Source organism: Manis javanica, chromosome 10 (assembly GCF_040802235.1).
Source record: "Manis javanica isolate MJ-LG chromosome 10, MJ_LKY, whole genome shotgun sequence".
NCBI lineage: Eukaryota > Metazoa > Chordata > Mammalia > Pholidota > Manidae > Manis > Manis javanica.
Window position 1 is genome coordinate 113,821,438 of NC_133165.1, and position 20,478 is coordinate 113,841,915.

General features: G+C 57.7%; 1 protein-coding gene across 6 annotated transcripts in view; it reads right to left on the reverse strand.

Moving 5' to 3' along the window:
- SCUBE1 (signal peptide, CUB domain and EGF like domain containing 1) overlaps positions 1–20,478 on the reverse strand; it is a 127,651-nt gene that overhangs the window by 71,619 nt on the left and 35,554 nt on the right. For all 6 annotated transcript variants that reach the window (XR_012121625.1, XM_073213989.1, XM_073213988.1 and 3 more), the window contains one exon: positions 13,087–13,221. Coding sequence is in view for 5 of the 6 variants with exons in the window: in XM_073213989.1 (XP_073070090.1) it covers positions 13,087–13,221 (135 nt within the window). In the remaining variant the exon portion in view is untranslated. The remainder of the gene's footprint in view (positions 1–13,086; positions 13,222–20,478) is intronic.

Sequence of the window (20,478 nt, forward strand, 5' to 3'; positions counted from 1 at the left end):
GCAATGGGGCATCCGTCCAGGGGAGCGGTGGAAGCCGGGATTGTCCCCTTTATTCCTTAACTTCGTCTGCACCCCATACTGAGTCTCTTCAAGCTCCCCCCAGTGCCAGCTTCTCCCAGGTGCCTGCTGTCTCATCCCAACCCTCCCCCCAGTTGGAGGGTGCTGCCACCCCCAGCCCATCAGACCCCTGCCTGAGCTCGCTGGGGGCCTGCTCATCCCGACTCCCCAGGGGCCAGCCCCAGGCCTGGCATGGAGGCAGAGGCGAGAGAATGGACCTTTCAGTCTCACCTGCAAGGTTAGGAGCTTTGGCCTCACTTTTAAGAGCAATTCAGAGAGGTTAAACAATATGCCCATGGGCGCTTGAGTAGGACGTGGTAGAGCCAAAATTTGAATCCTTTCCATCTGACTTAAAGACCTGCCCTTCTTTAGCTGAAGAGGGAACTTCCTAGAGCATAAACTTGACTGTCTTCCCCATGCTAAAAACCCTTCCTCCCCTTCTCTGCCCGCCAACCCCCCACCCCACCCCATTCCAGGGCCCAGAGAGTTAGGCTGAAAAATCTCAGTATGGCATCAAGGTCCTCCCACCCCTACACAGCCCCATATGGCCTGGTAACAGGCAGGCTGTGCTGTGGCCCACCAAGCCTGCCCTCCCTGCTCTCCGTGGTGCCTTTGGGAAACTAGTTCCTTCCCTTCTTTGAATGGCAGCTTCTGACTAGTTATCTGAGATACTGCCTGGGTGTCACCTCTTCTAGGAAGCCCTCCTTGTTTCCACCCTCCCCCCAAATCCCTAGGCTGGATTAGGGGTCTGCCTGGGCCTCCATGGCTCCCTGCACTCCCCCTCTCATAGCACCAATTAGAACTGTTGGGGGCAAGCTGGAGTCACCTCCTTGCTCCCTGTGCCCTGCATGGTGCCCAGCCCCGAGTGAAGGCCTGAGAAACATTTGCTGAACCCAACTGCACTGGTGAGGGCCCTGGACTCGCCACCCTGGGCTTTGGACTCTACATCCGAACAGGGCCAACAGTTGGGCAACGGAGCCCCCGTGTGCAGGCCCAGGCCTGCTGCCTGCAGTGCAGTGCCAGCCTGGAGCCAGCACCGCCTGCCCACCTGCCAGTCCAGATGTGCCTCGACCCCCTAATTACACTCCAACAGTATTTAGGATCCCCTAGTTACATCCATCTGTGCCTGGATGGTGCCCCGAGAGCCTCTCATTATAAGGCCCGGGCTGTAGCAGAGACACAGGGCCCCCGAACTTACATCCTTCTGGGCAATTCCAGGTCTGGCCAGGGCATCAGCACCCGGCTGCCCCTGACTAGACCTCAGCTGCTCTGAGCCCAGCCCACCGCAGGCTACATCCTAGAGTCAGTCCCACCTGAGACATGGACGTGATCAAGACTGCGGGCTTCCACCTACCCACAGCCCCTCGGTGCCAGGTCCCATACCAGGCTCTTTGCAAATGACCTTAATGGACTGTCTCCATGACTCTGAGTGCCAAGTACCATCAGCAGGCCTCCCTGACAGGTGACAATGCTGAGGCCCGGAGAGGTTTCTCAGCTTATGTGATGGACCAGGGACCTGATCCCCAACCCCAAACACTTGAATAGTAGGCCTAAAGGCATCTCAGCACCTTGGCCAAATGCTTACCTTACATCCCACTGGCCCTGGTACCCCTCGACTGTCTCAGTGGCCCTCAAGGGGGTTCTGCTCAGCTCCTGCCCCTTGCCGGGTCTCACTGCCCTCCTCAGCCTTATCTCCCTGCTGCTCTGCCCATTCCCGGAAACACAGACCCTCCTGCCCTCCTGCCCTCCTACTGCCCTGCACCTTCTTTTAGGCCTGGTGGCCCCCGCCAGGGCCCAGGAGGACTGGCCTTGAGCGTGTGCTCTACCTTCTCTCAGCACCTGCTGCCCAGCTGGTCCAGCCACAAGATTCTGGCCCTTGTATGATGTGATCCCAGGCCCTCCCATGTTCCTTCGCTCACTGCCTGCTTGCTGACTCCTTCCACAGATCCTCAAGCAGGGTCTCTTCTCCACCAGGCTGTTCTGTAGGGCCATCGCCCTCTGTCTGTGCCTTTTATCTTGCTCTGCCCTCCTGGTGGCTGACCAGAGTCGAGCCCACTGTAGGTGTTCAATAGACACTCTAGGTTGGTGAGGCCACAAGCATGCTGTTTTTTGGACAAAGGGCATACTCTGAAACGAAGCCATCCTGCGTTGAGTTTACATGCGAGCAAACAGCCAGATGGGCTGGTTTTCTGGAAAGCCAGAGCTGGAGGGGACCTTGGAGAGCACCTAGATGCAGCCTCTCCTTTTCTGCTGAGGAGGCTGAAGTCCACAGGATGGTGTCCTGCCCTGGTCAGGCAACAGTTAGCACGGTGTCCACACATAATCTTCCCATTCCCAATCCTCCCGGCTCGCAGAGCCCCAACTCCCAAGCCCAGCAGTCTTTCTGTCACATCAGGAGGTGGCTCATGAGGCCCTGATGGTTCAGGGGCTGGTCTTTGAGCCCACCGGTTCACTGGCTCATCCTATAAACCTTTGCTAAGCACCACCTGTGTGCAGGCCCATGTGAAGCTGGGAGAAGAGCCAGCCAGGATGCCCACTCCACTGGGTGCATTTTCAGCTGAGACCAAGTCCACTGCCATGGCTGTTCACTGGGTGGGCAGGCGCAGCATACGTGGGCAGATGGACAGATGGATGGGTGAGCAACTGTGACTGTGGCTGGCTCCTAGAGTACCAGACGAGAGCAGGTGGGTGAGTTGGGCCTGCCTTCTCAGAAAGCAGGATGGACACGAGCGTCCTTTCACCCCCGTGCCTTGACCAGTCCTGGCACTGAGAGTCCCGGGAGGCTGCCTGGGTGAGGACCTCGTGGCGGCCTGTACTGACATGCAAAGACATGTTGCAGAACTGTGGAGTGCCAAGGGGAGACTGGCACCACTGAGGTGGGGCGGGCCGCATTTCCCAGGGCTGCCCCACACCTTCATCCTGACCTGTTCTAAGGCATGCGGCCCTGGAACTGCTCAGTTTCAGAGGGGGATGGATCATTAAAGGGCAGTGAAGAGGTGACGGTTCCAGCCCAGGGTCCCGAACAGCAAGCTCAGTGAGGACTGGCCTGTCCCCCACTGGCTGACTATGGCACCTGTCCCTTCAGAGCCACTCCTCACCCTGGGCTCCCACCCCTCTATCCCCTCCTCTACTGCCCCCTGAAGTACCCTAGCTGATCACTAGGCATCGCCACGACACATGTCCAAGCCTCTGAGGACAGAGGCTGGGGCCACAGAGACCTGAGAGGCTTTCTCGCCACCTAACTTTTCACTGCACTCAGGCTCAGGCTTGGGAGACTGGAAGCATCCTTCCCTCCCCTGGGCTGCCAGATTTAGCACAAAATCCTACCATGCCCAGTTACATCTGGATTTCAGGTAAACAACAAGTACTTTCTCAGTATACATACATCCTCAAAGTTGTATGGGTCATACTTCTACTAAAAAGATATTCATTGTTTATCTGAAATCCAGCTTTAAACAGGTGTCCTTATATATTTTATCTGGCAACCCTATCCCTTCCTCCACACGGACCCAAAGAAGCCATGGGGACAGTCAGCTCATGCAGGTCCCAGGCTGTGGCTTGGCGGTGACCAGGGAACAAAACAGTCTGTGTCTCCTCCCAACAGGTGACCAAGTGGAGGGAGCCCAGACGCGGGGGGGAGGGTCAATGCTGCGGCCTCATGGGTGTTCCCACGGCAGCTCCTGGGGACCCAGGAGGAGAAGCGAACAAGGACTAGGGGATGTGCTGGCAGGAGATTCCTGGAGGACACGAGCAGCTCCCCAGAGCCACAGCCTTTCCTGCATGGCCCACCATGGGCAGTGGAAGAGAGCATGGACTCCGGGGCTGCAAACGGCTGGGCTCTGTCCTGGCCCCATGGCAGATGCACTGCGCTCTTGCCTACCTGCACCTCCATTCCCTTCTTTGCACAGTGGGGTGCCAGCTGTTACTTCCCAGGGTCCTTTGGGGAGTAAAGGGAATCAAGAGTTTTGCACACAATAGGAACTCAGCAAATGTTGAGTACACTTCCCTTTCCTAAGAGTGCGTATCAAGGGCAAGCACCACCACTCTTGGGAACTTACACCGAATCCCACCATCTATTGTAACTTGAACATGTGGGTGTACATTCAGTAAATGACCATGTGGGCGTACACTGGTCAGCCACAGTGATGGGGGCCCTAGGGAACCGAGGTCAGGGGTTGAGGCAGCAGGTAGGAAATCAGAGAAACCAGCTCGGGCAAAGGCGTGGAGGCATGAACTGGGGGAGTCTCTGCACTTCTGACAAACTTGGGCTATCCTGCTGGAGACGCCTCAGCCGACCTGCAGGCTGACCTCACTGCAGGAGTGAGCGCAGGTGAGCCAGCACCTGTGGCACCAGCCAGGCCGTGGCGCCTTGGGCAAATCCTCCCGGGCACTGCGTGTGCTGTGTGGCACCAGGAATGTGGACGTATGCTGTGGAGTCCGCACCACTCACAGTCGAGCCATCATCTCCCTCGTAAGACAAATCCAGCCCCCTTCCCATGCCATTCGGCAGGCCTCCTTGACTCCCTGGCTGTGCTGGATATAAGAAACGTGCCCTTCTCGGGAGCCCGGGAGCTCGCACGCTGGTCCCCTGGGAGAGAGGGCTGAGCCACGTGGTGCCCCGAGAGAGGAAGCTGTGCCTGCCTGAGTCGGAGAGGGCTTCACAGAGGAGGGGAAGGCAAGCTGGGATTTGAGCATGATGAAGATTCTCCAGGAAGTGAGGGGGATGGGGAAAGGCCTTGGAGGCAGAAGAAAGAGCACATGCCTCGGCCCACAGCTGGTAAAGGGCACGCATCACAGGGCTCCCTGGCCACGGGGAGAACAGAGGGTGCGCTGGGGAGGGACCGTGGAGGAGTGCGCTACGGAAGGCCTGGAGGGTGGGGGGGGCAGAGGTCCTGGCCTGGGAGAGACATGGGTTCGCTGTGGCTGCTTCACGATGTGCACAGTCTGGAGAGGGGCCATGGGAGGAACCTGAGTGGGGAACGGCATGGCCAGAGGGTCACGGAGGACATGGCCAGCCGGGACAGGGGGACCGCAGAGGCAGCTGCCGCACTAACTCGGAGAAAGGGTGAAGCCTGGCCCCAGGCAGAGAGTGGGGAGGTGGGGCCCCTGAGCCACCGAGGCTCCAGGCTGCAAGGCAGCCCCTGCCTGCGCCTGCTCTCCAGCCACTTGTTTATTCGGTTTCCTTGGTCTTAGGAGCCGGTCAGACCTGGGTTCAAATCTTGACCGTGCTACTTACTCACTATGGACAAGTCTTTGCTTCTCAGCCCCCATTTAGTCACCTGCGAAATGGGGCTAATAGTATTCACATGGCCCAAGTGTTCTCAGGATTCGATTACTCATGTCAAAGTCCGGGCACCGTGCTCGGTACGCAGTGATGCCCAATGACAGCTGACTGTTTCACTGGTCTCAGAGCCGGGCACTCCACTAGGGGACAGTGTGTTCCCATTAGCTTACTTCAGTCCTTGTAAACATTCTATAATGCGTTCTAATTCCATTTTACAGGTAAGAAACGGAAGCCCCAGGAGCTGTGGCTGAGAGGGGAGCCAGGCCCAGGGCCAGCTGCCTCCCGGCCTGGTGCTCACTCTGTCCTGCACTGTCCACCCTGGGGGGCCCGAGTGCCTGCGGCGGGGGGAGATCCCTGCCTCCAATGCCGTGAAGCTAAGTCCTGGGGTCCTGGGCAGGGCTGCCTGGCCAGGGCTGGCTGGAGGCCAGGCCAGGAGGAGGGCGTGGAGCTGGGCTCACCAGCCAAAGGAGTTGTTTATGGGGTGGGAGTCTCATAAAAAATAATGGGCCGGATTTATTGTCCCTGCCTGAAGGGCCGTTCCAGACCGCACTGGGCCAGGACGGGCCTCCTCCCGCAGCGCTGTAAATCTTCCCACTAAATGCAAGAGCTGTTTATCCTCCCACCCGCCTGGTGGGCAGCAGGGAGGGGGCGGGGAGTGGTGGTGGTGGAGAACCTACACAACACAAGCCCAGCCCCGTGACCCAGCCTGGCTGGTCCACTCCTGAGGCTGGGGTGGGATTCTGGGGGCATGGCCACACCAGTCCCCCTTATTTAACACAGGAAGTTCCCAGCCATGTCCCCCCAGAGGGGTCCCAGCACCTGCAGCAGATGATGGAAAGCCCTGGAACAGGACAGGGGATATCTGTGGCCCTGTGGGAACCACACTGGTGCTCCTTGGGTCAAGGCCTGGTCCACATCCCATAACATGGGCATCATCCCCGGAGCCAAGGGGAGCCTGCCAGCCAGGCGTGCTGATAGGTTCCTGGGATGATGTGTGGCTGCGGTGGTTTGAGAGGGACCTTGTCTCTCTCCACAGGCTTGTTTATGAGTCTGGATGGGGGTGGAACTGGAGAAGCCTGCTTTGGCGTTAGGGATCTGTGCCCAAGGCTCTGTCCAGCCCGTCTGGGGTCTGAGTAGAGGCTGGAGGGAGCGCTCCGCTCTGAAGCGCGCTCCTCAGCGGGCATGCAGCCTCCCCTGCTGACAGAGTGAGTGAGCACGGGGCCCCCTTGTCCCCGAACCCCTGCAGGCCCCCCCACACCATCCGCTCAGCAGGTTTCCTTGTGTCTGTGGGTTCTGGGGGGACGTGTCCTGGAACAAAGCAGGGGCTTCTGAGCATGGCCCCCTAAGTGGGATGGAGGAGCCCAGCTGCTTTCCCATGCCTGGGCACAAGTAGTCCCTGAGGTACAGTGCCACAGATGGCAGAGTGCTGCTGTCCCCGGGCCCCCAGAACTCAAGTGGGGAGGTTTGAGACTCCCCTGGAGGGCCCCAAGCCCCTGACCCCCTGTGAGCCCCAGGTCCCTGAGCTTTTCCTCACACCGGTCGACCCTGGCAGCTGACTCAGGCCCAGGCTGGGGCCAGTGAGAGGCCAGGCACCTGCACAAGCCCTTCCCAGACACCTGCGAACCAGGTCACCTCGCCGGAGTGCCAAGAGGCGGCCACGCTTCAGCCATGGAAGCAGGGCCTGGTGGTCCTGCTCTGAGTCTCCGGGCTCCAGCCAGGCGCCTACTCCAAACAGAACAAGGCTCTGCTTGCCCGGAGCCAGGGCCGCAGAGGCACCCCACACCTGCGTGATGTGGGGAGCAGACCCCTCCCCAGTGCCAGCCTGCAGATGGTCCTGCCTGCCCTGCCTGTCATCTGCCAGTCAACCACACTCCCGTCACCTACCCCCCAGCCATCCTCCTGTCAGTCTCCTTTCACCCTTCTGTCACCACCCTCCTGTCACCTGCTGTCACCACCCTCCTCTCCACCCACGCTGCCCCATGTGGAGCTCCAGGCACTCCCTGCCACCAGTGCCAATTCCCAGCTAATTGCTTCATCTCCCTTTCCGACCCAAGGTGGACAGCGATCTTCCTAAAATATGGACCGTACCTCCATCCCCAGGACTGATAGTGTGCCTGTCTCTTTCCCAGTGAAGTCCAAACTCCCACTAAACCCAGTTTCCCGAGCCTCTCATTTCCACAGGCTATGGGTCTGGTTTTGGGCTCCGGGACCCACTGTCTCCAACAGGCAGGACAGGCTGCTGGGACACCGACTCTCTGGCCAGCCAGAGCAAAGTCACAGCCTCCGATGGCAGGGCACCCCACCAGAGGCCAGACCCATCCTGCCTGCAGGAAGGGCCCAGGCAGCACAGACCCGCGGGCTGAGAGCAGGAAAGGGCGCGGGGGTGGGAAAGGTGGTGGACAAGAGTCCAGGCTAGGTCAGAAACAAAACCAAAAACAACCACATAAGAAAAGCATCGGGCACAGAGGAGGGGCTCGCTCCCCTTCCTCCAGGGAGGCTGCACGCTGTGTAGACATGACCCTGTGTCAGGGCAAACGCTGGCTGCCAAGCCACCAGGCTCTGCAGCCCTGGGGCAGCCATGGAACCAGCCCCTCAGTCAGATGGCCCCAGAGGTAGTGGTGTCTGAGACACCCCACCACACCCACTGCAGACTCCATCACGGAGCTGAGGCCCAGGAAGGAGCGAGGTGGGCCCTGCTTCTGTGCCACTGCCTCTCTGTCTTCATAGCTCTACTCCAAGTTGTTTTGCAAGGTCAGCTGCCCCCAATCCATTACTTTCAGCCAAGGTCTAGACCCTTGGCTGGTCCTGACTAGCTTCTTACCCTCTCCTTCCCGTCATATCCCCCACTGGCACCCAATTCCCCGAAGCCCCAGGCTGTGCTGGCCCCTCTGTCCACTGACTGCTGCCCACTCTCCACTTCTTCAACCCCTGCCCACCTCCCCCGGCCCCCAGGCAGAACTAAGTTCCCTCAGACCTGACGAGGCTGCTGGCTGAGCCCCTAGCACTGCCCAGGCCCACACTCCCACCCCGCAGAGCACACCAGGCCCCACCCACTGTGCCAGGCCGGGCCCTGCACACAGATTTGGGTACCATGGTCCCAATCCAGCCGACCTGCACATTGGGCAAGGAAGTCCCTCCTTTCTTTAGAACTCGATTTCCACGCCTGAACAAAGGGGTGAGCTATGGGATAGCTGAGAGTCTTTATAGCAACCTTTAAATACTGAGGGGCACTGCAGGAGGGGGCATGATTTGAACTGCAGACTGCCAGAATGCCAGTTCCAGAACTACTCCTACAGGCCAGTGATACTGGGCATGTTATGTGCCATCTGCACATGGGAGTAGCTAGTACCTATCCCGCAGGGCTCAAGGGATTAAACGAGGTGCTGCCAGGGTGACTGTGTGTCTTGGATTGCTTGGGAAGGTCCCAGTTTATACCTGCTGCCTCATCACACTTAGTAGTTTCCTCCCTCCAGACCGATTTTTCTCAGCTCGTTATGATATGGTTATTCTATGGAAACTCCTCTGTCCCTTATTTAGTAGTTAATCCCCTTTCTAGACTGAAGCTTCCCAGGGGACCACACCTGCTTTTGTTTGCACTGGGATCCCGGGACCAGCCGGGCACCTGGCACATGAACGAATGAAACAGTGACCTGTAGTCGCACAGCTGGTCGGACGCAGGCCTGTCCGAGCTCCTCTCCTCCCTAAATCAGTTCTGCTCAGACTGAAAGGATTCTTCATAGGGAGGAGAGGCAGAAGTTCATTCAGAACTTTTGGAAGCACAGATATGACATCAATTTAAGGAAAAAGCAGGACCAGGAAGGGGAGAGAGCTTGGAAGTACTGGCTCCTCGGCGGTCCGTTTACTCCGGAGAGGCGCTCCAGGCTCTTGACCAGATGGAGTGGAGGAGGGACGCCAGGGTTTGCTGGGTCCGGGAGGTGAGTGTGGGCTGTGATGGGGTAGAACCCACGCCCAGAGCGCCGACAGGGAGGCGGGCCACAGATCCCAACATCTCGGGGTCCTGTCCTGCGTGGTGCTGGGACAGAGGAACAGCCTGAGTTCCAAAGACCTGACAAGCTGCCTAAAGAGTCGCCACCCTGAGGGCAGGCCCTGTACTCGGCCGCTTCAGAGCACCACCTCTAACAGGTCCTCGGGAGGAATTACTGGTCCCAATTTACTGATGAGGAGACCCAGAGAGGCAGGTGTGACTGTGTAGAGGCCACACGCAGATGGCGAATGGCTGAGAACCCAAAACTCCTGACCCCAGCCTGGCCAGATGCACATGCCTTGGGCTAAGGTTCATGCTGGTGCCTGGGAAGCGAGGTGACGCTGAAGGGCTAAGCTCCATGGCCTTGTTTCTCAGCCAGGAGCTCAGACTGACCCTGGCTGACCTCACTCATGCATCCGGTCCCCTCTAATCGAAACCAGCCTTTCTGCAGCTCCCCCTGCAAAGAGGCTCCGAAGAGCTGACAGGCATCAGGGAGAGTCAGGTGACTAAGGAGTCTGATTTGTCAAACGGCCCCAGACTCACCGGTCCTCTCAGGAGCCACAGGGATCAGAGGCCACTTAGGTCCAAACAAACTAGGTCTAAGCACCCTGGCCACACTCTGATTTTGAGCTCTAATAATCATCAGTTGACACACAGTTGTGGGGGGCAGTTGCACACTGACGGGGGCTCAGGAGGGAGGCAGCCTGCCCTGTCACCCAGGCCCTGCCTCCGCTCACCGACGTTAAGGAGCGGTCGGCCCACATTCCGTGCAGTTGGCCTGTCCTTTCAGACCTTCCACACAGCCTTTGGAACCCTGGAAATGCTGTCACTTGCCCTCTGGGAGATAGCCAAGAAGTTGTCTGCTGTTTTTTAGATTGATTCATTGCCCAGATTTAAAAATTGGAAGATTTACACAGAAATCCTCATTAGAGAAGGGATTACTGTAACCAACATGCTGGTTAACATGGACTGGGGCTGAGACCCACATCTGCATTCTGGCTGAATTGTGACTCCTGGCTTCTTTTAAAAACCTGGCCCTGGCTGCCCAGGGCCTTTGGGTGGGGTGAGGCACTGGGCTCAGGCTCCACTGCCCGGCGATTTGAGGCCCAGCCCCCGAAGCACCCGAGTTCCGCCGGGAGTCCCCCGTGCCCTGCTGCAGCAACCTCCCACCTCTGCGGACCCCGTTTCCCCTGGCTGCCCTCTGGGTGAAATTTCAGCTCCTGCCCAAGCTCCACCAGCCTCGTGGGCTCTGGCTGCTGCCAGGCTCCCTTCATCCGGGGCTCCTCTCCCCTTGGCTTGCTGTGCTCCACTATCCCGCCCATCAGTCTGCTCGTCACAGAAGCCGGGTCCATGCCTGCCTTGGGGCCTTTGCACGCGCCCCTCCTGGCACATTCCCCCAGCTCCTCCCATGGCTGCTCTTGCTCATGATTCGGTTTCAGCTCACACGTGCCTTCCTCAAAGAGGCCTTCAGTGCCTGCCTGTTTCTGTCTACACCTCCACCCTATTTCTTTCCTGACCAGCCTCATCTCCTCAGAGCTAGGAGAATCTACACCTGGGCTGCAATCCTGACTCTATCCCCTCCCTGTAGTGGGACTGTGGACGGGTTCCCCGACTTGACTGGGCTGTGGCTTCCTCACCTGTCACAGGCGGGGGACATCCCCACCTCACCAGGCTACTGTGAGGGCAGGACTCAGAGTCGGGGCATGGCCCTACCACAGAGGCTGTCGCTGCTCCCCACATCATGGTGTGCCCCAACCCCACACCTCCGGCTGATGCTGAAGTTTGCTTTGTAACATCCTGCAGTACAACGAATGCCTACAGGCCAAACCAGGACCTGGGGACGGACAGGCCACCTCTCACGGCATTGCTTTCCCTTTCCTGCACACCCTCCTTTCAGGCAGGGGCCTCACTACTTGACCTGGAGCCTGGCTGGTGGGAAAGGCATCAGAGGAACAGAGAACACACAACCTGGTGGCCCTGCCTCGGGGACTTCACGCCTGCTCCGAGCAGTGGCCCCGTGAAGCCCTCCTCGATGGAAGCAGGACTCCCCTCTTACCACCCACACTCATGGTCTTCCCCACGCCCCATGAATCTGCTTCTCTTAAAGCTGACTTGAGTGCCCATCTTGGGGGCCCACCCCCACGGCCCCACAGCTGGGATGTCTGACAGGGTGCAAGCCAGGTGGCCACCTGGCCGCCCGAGGAGTCGACGAGGCTGCAGCAGGCTCCTGGCAGCCACGGACCTCGGCCTTCCCGTCCTCCAGCGGACATGGCGGGGCTGGGCATTACCAGGCATCTTGTCTCTGAGAAATGGCCTCAACTAGCACTGAGAATTCAGAGGTATCGGGTAAAGCAGCTCTGCTTCACTACCCTCGGTCCTGTGCTTTTAACTGGTTTCTGCTTTTCTTTCTCAGGAAGTGCTTTCAAATAAAGAGCATGCCCTGGGGACCCCCACTCCTGTATCGCCCCCGGCCCCTGCAGCTTTAGCGGACGCCAAGTGCTCTACACTCAGGAGCTTGTCCCATCCTGCACCACGGGGAGGACAAAGGAGCTGAGGCTCAGGGCGGAGAAGCTGCCTTAGGAAGGACTCCTGGCCGCGGGGCGGAGGAGCTGTGCTCACGGGAAAGGCCTCCTGGCTGCGGGGCGGAGGGGCTGTGCTCACGGGAAGGACTCCTGGCCGCGGGGCGGAGGGGCTGTGCTCACGGGAAGGACTCCTGGCTGCGGGGCGGAGGGGCTGTGCTCACAGCCAGTCTGGCTGACCCAGAGTCTAGCACTGCCCTTTCGTCCCCCACGTTTCTCGGTGTGAGCCACGCTCTCTGGGCTCCTGCTGGAGCCACGAGAGGTGAGGCCCTTACAGGAGGGCTGTCCGGCGATGGGGCAGGGGTCAGGTTGGGCCCGGGGACTGTCCTGTACTCCCTCTGCATCCCCTCCCTTGAGGGGGCGCTGGCTCTTGCCTCTGCCCTCAGCCTACCTCAAGACCCTGATGCTCCCCATTATTCTAGGCAAAATACGCCACCAAGCCTTTGCAAACGCGGCTCCCTGTGCCTGGAGGTCCCCTTCTCTAAACATCTGGGTCCTGGCTCCTGGCCAGCTGTCCCCTCTCACAGCCCTGCTGCTTTGGGCCCAAACTCTGATGACCACTGCTCTGACACGAAGGACCTTCATCCGCTGGGCCAGGCAGAGGGCCAGGCTCTGTCCCAGTCTGGGGCTCTCACCACTCAGGCTGGTCAGAGTCTTCCCCTGTCCTCTGCACTGGCACCCCACCCCACCTGGCCCCCAGAGGGCAGCAGGATCGACCACGCAGAGAGAAACTGGCATTCAGCCTGGTCAGGCCTTGAGCCCCCTCTGTGGAAGGGGACATGGAACACGGGGCCCCACTCTTCTTGGCCACAGTCAGCCTCCAGCCCACAAAGGCAAACAGCTTCTCTGGTCACACCTGCCTATTTGTGGCCCCACCTTGCCACCACATAAAAATATCAGGAACACCAACAGGCCTGGTGCAATGGGTGGAGGGAACAAGCTGGGAGGAGCGCCTGCAGAGACACCATCATAAGCACAAAACAGCCATTCAGGCCGCCACCAAAATTGCTGGCCTTGACCTGGGACCCAGGTGTGGAGGAGGGGCTTCCCAGGGCCGCCTGCTGCTGCGGTGGAGGCGGGTGGGGGGAGTGCTGCCCAGCGGTCACTGCAGTGGGACTACTGCGGGAAGGGTGCCTGCCCAGGAGGGGCGCCTGCCTGGGAGGGGCAGGGGCAGCACTCACCGTTGGAGCGGTGGATGCAGGTGTGCTGGTTGTCACTGAGGAAAAAGCCAGCGTGGCACTGGCACTCGTAGCTGCCCATGGCATTGACGCAGATCTGCTGGCAGCCACCGTTGTTGTCCTGACACTCGTCCACATCTGAGAGAAGAGAGAAAGCAGGGGAGAGGGAAAATCACACCTGGAGCCGGAGTAAGGTGCGCTCAGCTGGTGGGACATGGGTACAGTTCCCCCAGGTTGTGAGGAAGGGGCCACGGCAGTACTCCATGGCGGTACTCACGCCGCAAATAAGCTCCGTGTGGCCCTTGACAACAGTACCCCGTAGAGTTATTCCACAGAGGCAGTTACACGGGCCGTAATGCCAGCTGACTTTCCTGTGTGCCAGGCTCTGTCCTAAGAACCTGTCCTGTATTAGCTCCTTAAATCCTCATAACAACCCTCAGTCAGATCCAGGTATCAGCCCATTTTGTAGATGAGGTCACTGAGGCACAGAGTGGCAAAGTCACCTGTCCAGGGTCCACAGACAGGATTCAAGGCTGACTCCAGACCTGGGCTCTGGCTGACATCGCTGGACTTACCCTCTCTAGGAAGACTGTGCGACCTGCACTGCCTACCCCAACACATGGCGCCTCTCCCAAATCCCGTGGCCCTTCCTTCTTCAATCACACCCCAGACTTAACAGCCAGTGAGTGGCACAAGACCCCACCACAGGAAGAGGCTGGGGACAGGGCAGCCTGCTTTCTGCCTTGCAAAGTGATTTCAAAGGCCCAGAGAATGGGGCAGTTTTTAAAAGGCTCTGACCTCTGGCTGCTAAGACTGCCGCGGAAGGCTGCCAAATAGTCTCTCCCCTTCTGCGGGAGAGACAGACCTCAGGGCTGAAACTCGTGTGGACCGGAGGCTGCTGGCGCGAAGGCTGTTGGCTGAAAGGAGTCTTCACGGGGTTCTGGTCTTACACAGAGCAGCATGTTTCAATTACCAGAGTCATAACCCCTACCTTACCAGTTTGTTTAATGAAAGAAGGGCTTTTTAAGCCTCAATGTGCCAGGTCTGTATTGTCATTTTAACAGGCAATAGACAAAATGACAAAGGCAAGGTGAGTTACTGGCAGATTCCAGCCGACCCCTTGACCCTCAAAACACACACACGTTCCCTTTGGCACCGGGCTTCCATACAGTTCCTTTTACCGCAGCCATTCTTTGAGAACTGCAACCAAAAGGGTGTGAAACGGTAAAGGCTCAGGCAGCATGGTCTGCACTGACCCGGGAGGGGACGCAGCTCTGGCAGGCAGCGCTGGGCACAGCAGGCCACTTCACTGCCCAGGAGACCACGCGGGGTGGAAGGCAGGCCTTTACTCAGCAGGCCCAAATGTCAGCCATGAGGCAGCCAGCAGGGAAGCAGAGCTCTGAACTCTAAAGCCACCAGCAGTGACAGCTATAACGGTAAGGTGGCTCTTGCTGAGAGGAGGCTACGGCGGGGGGAGGCTGGGAAGGATAGTGAGGGGTTATTCTGAGACCCTTTCTCACTTGGCGAAGTCTCACTGATGGCTGCCGAAAGGCCCGGTGCCAGGGGACACCTGCACTAAGCCACGCCTGGGGCCTGCTCCCTATTAATAACAACACAAGCCACTGTTCCCCAAGTGCTCTTTTTGTGTCAGGCATGGGGCCTCACAAATACCCAGTGATCCTTGCAGCAACCCTGAGTGACAGGTTGTGTTGCAGACTCCATTTTGCACATGAAGACACTGAGGCACAGAGAGCTGAAATAACTTGAGCAAAGTCACACGGCTACTCAGAGCCACAGCGGGGCTCGAACCCACTGTCCACGTCTGGGCACATGCCGTTGGCCTCCCACTGAGCTGCCCATGTCAGAAATGGCCTTCAGACTAATGCTACGTAGAACCAGCTACTCTTCACATAGGCCTGGGCTGGGTGTCACCCTGGACACACGTTTGTGGACCCCAGATGCAAACGCGAAGCCAGAGCCAGCCTGCCCTATAACCTCAGGAATGCCCTGGCACCTGGGGCTCGTCCTGTCTCTGTCCCAAAGCTCCCGGTGAGGCTCTATGCTCTCGGGCTGCCACACAGAACAGTGAGGTCTGAACCCTGGTAGCTGCTCCTGGGACTCTGTCCAGACGCCCTCCAGGTCACATTTCCTTGCTTCTCAGATTCTTGCTCTGTCCCGCAGCTTCCCCAGTTCTGGTAAAGGTCCCACTGGTAAAACCAACAAAACAGATATGAGCCCTTAGATGCTGAGTCCATGGTGTGGAAATGTTACTTCCACCCTGCTATGAATGAGCTCCCTGGTGCCATCCATCTGGCCTGGCCCACACCCTCGCCTCCCTGGAAGTGAGGGACCAAAGAGCCATTGACGTAGCACATCTACAAACCCTCAGAGAACTGGCAGAGTGGCTGGGCCTTGGGACAGGGCTGTTTACACTAGCAGGGAGCAATGACTCTGAACACCGGTGAATAATTTGAAACAAATGCAAGGCCATGTAAACATTTCTTTTCCCTATTATCAAGTGATAAAGCGCTAAGATTAAGCAAGAGCGGAGAGGGGGCTGCCCCCCCTGCACCCTTTTACCACTCTGGTCCAAACACAGGCCTCCCCAGTTTGAGCAGGAAATCAGTCTCAGAATCCCTTTGGGTAGCCCGCAGTCATTGCCAACTTCTCGAGGGGCCTCAGGCCCACCTCACACCCCTCACACCCCTGTGTCCCCAGCACTCCAAATGGACCCACAGTGAGATCTGAAGAGTGACCGAACATCTGGGGCATTTGGGTCTGTAAGGTGAGATGGCTGCCCACCAGCCTAGGATAGACTGTGTCCACCTGGAGGCCCTGCTAGGCCCAGCTCAGCACTATGGGAAGTTCATAGCCCCTTGGCCTTCCTGAGGGGGGCCAGCTCAGCACACAGCATTCTTTGTCCCCCCAGGGCTTGGCATTCTGTTATGAGAGATGCCCATGGCAAGGAGAGGGCCTACACGTAGCCTGTGCAGGAGGAACTGCAGCTTGCGTCCTCCAGGAAGCCCTCCTGGACTGCTTGAGGTACACACAGTCTTCTTTCCTCTCTCCTGTGGAATTGACTGCCCCCTGCCCTGGTAGAGACCCTGTCTGGGAACCCCACCCGACCACCCTACCCCCAGAGATGAGCAAGGTTGGCTGGGCAGGGCTGGCAGCCTTACTATCATAACTAACAGCACACACTGCTGGCCAGGCACAGCTTGGGCACTGAGGCGCTAGCTTAATCCGCACAATCCTGTGTGGACCTGTTTGTTTGTTTTTTTAATCATCCAGATTCTCAGATGAGAAAACAGGCCCAGAGAGGGGAAGAGACTTGCCCAAGACTAAAAAAGTGGGAAGGGGGATTTGAAGCCAGTGAGCCTGGAGCCAGCGTCCTTATTCTGCTCTTCCGTGATCTGGCTTCTCTGAATGAGGGCGCGTGGAGCATAGTCATGGCAGTGAGTACATTCCCTGGGTGTTTATGCTTATCAGCCGCCCCCGGCCTCACACACTCATGTCTGCAAAACCCAGTGCAAAAGCCCCCTCATCTCTGAAGTCTTCCTGGTGCCAAGCAGAATTCGAGTGCCCCCAGCTCTCAGACCAGGGCTACCTTTGTTCACGACTTCCTTCCTCTGCCCGGGACTTTGGGCGTGGTCATCTTGTCTCTGCTTTGGCCCAAGGACAGACCTGCATCTCCTTTATGTCCCTGCACCCAGCAGAGGGTCAGGCTGAGTGGGTGCTCAGGTGGCGGCAGGATGACCTGGCAGGTGGGTGCGTGCTCACGACAGTGACAAGGGGCTCCCACCACACAGGGCCGGCGGCCGGGCTGTCCTGGCCCCTCTGGGCACACAGAGGGGCTCACGTGGGGCTCTCCACAGACTTCCACCTCTCCAGGGGCCCCACCTACTTCTGCTGCTCTCTGAATATTCCCTCTCACCCACCTCCGCCCTCATGTGCACACATGAACCTCCTCTGGGACACCCTCTGCCTCCTTGTTCAGACAGAAATTCTTGCCTTGAAATCCACCTGAAACATTTTTGTTCATTCACTGCCTCTACAGACACTGAGCACCTACTATGTGCCACACTTCCCATGAGCTGCCAGGGCTCCCAAAGTGAACATCACTGGTCAGGTCTGTGTTCCTTGAGCTGCTGGCCTATTGGGCCTGAGCACAGAGGTGGGGGGTTGGGTGGAGAAGGTGATGTGGGAGCTGGGCTGAGGGGAATGGGGAGATGTGTGGCCTGAGGTTGGAGCAGGAGGAAGAGGTGTTCTGGACGCAGAGGGGCTCTGTGGGCTCTGTGGCCAGCACACACTGGCCTCTCACAAGCCGCGGCGCCGTCTGTCCAGGCTGTTGTCTTTCCCTCACCCCGCGGCCCATCTGTCTCGCCTCCACTGTCAGGTGACAGCCCTGGTGTGCGCCTTGACCTCTCCTGACAGGTAGTCTGCTTCCTGGATCTCCCGGCCTCCGGCCTCTCCCTCTCAATCCCAGCAGCCACTGCAGCCACTCTAGTCAGAACAGGACACAGCACCTCGGCACCAAAGATCAAGTCCACACACGGTCTCCGGGCCAGGTCCCCCCTCCTCACACTGCAGCGCCCGGCACGAGCACGTCTAGACGCTGGGCCTGGGGGGGACAGTCCTCAGCTGTGCCCGTCTCTGCTCGGTGCACCTACCGCCGGGGCACAGGCAGCCCCTGCCAGCAGCTGAAGGGTCGTGTCTGGGGCAGGCCCGTGTGCTCGCTGCGACGCATACGGTTCTGCTCCAGCCCGAAGTGCCCGCCATGCTGACACCAGCGGGCAGGAGGCTGACCTGCTCTGGAGAGGCCTCTGCAGGAAGGACTGTGGTTTGCCCCTGAGGTTCACTTTTTGGCCAAGGTGCTGGTGTTTGTTTTTACTAATAGCTGGCTGTTTGTCCCATTTTGGACCAAGAATCCAGGTTTCTAGTTATTTATAATAACTAAAAATTACTTCTGGATCCAGCTTTGGCTTTTTTGTTTCCCATGAATATTTCACAATTTGAAACAGACACTCTTGTGTTCTACCCGGACCCCACCCATGTTTCCCGGCTGCCAAGAGCCTACTGTGTGTTAGGCCCTGTGCCCAACCTCAGCATCCCAGCTCCCACTGGGGATCTGGGAACAGAGACAGAGGCACCCACCCATCTTAGGAACCAAACTTGACCTCCAACCCTGAGAGCTGCCTCCTCGTCCCCGCGGGCTGAGGCCCCAGCCCTCCCCAAGCTCCTTTCAGAAGGAGGCTTAGGAAGAAAAGCCTCTTGGCTATCAAGCGGCTCTTGCAAAATTGCATTTGATGAGTTAAGTGTAAATAAATGAGAAACAGATGGATTAGATTTCGGGTAAAATACACATGGGTCTTAGAGCTTTGGGGCCTGGGTTCTGCCAGATCCGGGACACTCCCTGAGCTGTCAGGCAGACGGGAGGAGTGAGTGGGGTCTCCGGAGACCTGTCTGCTTCCTGGTTTGGGCATCAGCGGGGGCCTGCTCTGGGGCCCAGCAGGTCAGCTGTGTGTGCAAGACACAGGGTCTCCTGTTGCAGCCCTGGTCTGACACGGAGTCCCTCAGGCAGGCCCAGCTCAGGGCTGGGAGCCGAGGCGTGAGCGTGGCGGGGTTGGCTCTCCAGACCGGCGAGCCCACTGCTCACATCCAGACCTGAGCAGCCAGGGCAGGCGGAGCTCAGTGGGGCTGCCGGCCTTCAGGGTCTGGGCACCACAGCCCTTCAAGCCCAGCTGCTCCCTGTGGTCCCCCAGAGACGGCTGAGCAGCACCGAGCTTCTCTAAGGACTGGAGTTGCTGCCTAGCTCCAACTGCCGACTGTTCCGCCTTGTGATAATCAACACCACGTCTCCCTGGGACCACGACCTACACCTACAGGCTCTAGCTCTGCCCTCCAAGTCACACCAGCTGGAGTACAAGGTTCAGTAAGTAACCTGCTGTGTGACCTTGGGCCTTGGTCTCCTCCTCTATAAAACACGGTACCACCACCTGCCGTTGCTCTGGGAATGAGGAACCAATGGAGGTAAAGCACTTAGCACGATGTCTGGCACACGCGAACTGTTGAGAACGTCAGCAACTGTTGAGCAAAGTCACTCGGGGGGACAGTAAAGTCCCTCCAAATTGGAAAAGCGACGACAAACCACATCTGAAGGGAGAGCGCCTCTTGCCTCCGCCTTCTGGTCCCCCAGCAGAGCGGCTTCTGCTCCTGGATGCAGAACCACGCACTTGGCCTGCTCAGGTGAGAGACAAGCCTTACTCTCTCGTGCCCTTCACTCACTATCTCTTCTCTCTCTCCCACCACCCCCTCTTGTTGTTCACTGTCATAAAGGGTATGTGTCAGTGGTTCTCATTAATACTCACAAGGGTGTGCAGACATCATCGAAATCTAATTTCAGAACATTTCCATCACCCCAAAAAGAAGCCTTGTGCCTGCTATCAGTTAGTCCCACTTCTCCTCTCCTTTCACCCTTGGGAACCACTAGTTTACTTTCTCTTTGCAGATTTGCTGATTCTGGATGTTTCACATAAACGCAATCATACAATACGTGGCCTTTTGTACCTGGCTTCTTTCACATACCATGTTTTCAAGAGTTCATCCACCCTGGAGCAGGTGTCAGGACTTCCTTCCTTTTATGCCTGAACAACATTCCGCTGTGTGGATACACCGCATTTGTCACCCGTTCACCAGCGGATGGCCATTTGGACTGTTTCCACTTTTTAGCTATTACGATAAATGCTGCTATAAAATTCATGTGCAAGTTTTTGTGTGAACATGTTTCAGTTCTCTTGGATATATACCTAAGAGTGGCTTTCTTGGGTCATACGGTAAATGTATGCTTGATTTTTTTGAGTAACTGTTGAACTGTTTTCCACAGTGGCTTCCCACCATTTTACATTCCCACCAGCAAAATAGAAGGTTTCAAATTTCTCCACATCCTCGCCAACACTTATTTTCCATTGTTTGTTTTTTTTTTAAATTTATAACCATCCTAGTGAGTATAAGGTTGTATTTCATTGTAGTTCTGATTTGCGTTTCCCCAGCTAATGAGGTTGAGTGTCTTTCTGTGTGCTGATTGTCCATTTGTCTATCTTCTTTGGCGAAATGTCTCTTTGAATCTTTTGTACATTTTAAAATTGGGTTATTTGCCCTTTTACTGTTGAGTTGTAAGAGTTCTTTATATATCTTGGGTAGTAGAGCCTTACCAGGTATGTGGCTGGCAGACACGTTGGTGCACTCTGGGGCCACTATCTCCTTTAAGCAGCCTCGGGCAGCACTCTGCCCTGGGGGTGCAGTGCACCTGGGGGACAGGTCATGAGGCCTGGGCTCCTTGTGGGCTCTGTTCCCAGGATGTCACCCTGCCCCTGGCTTTACCAGCTACCTATTTGC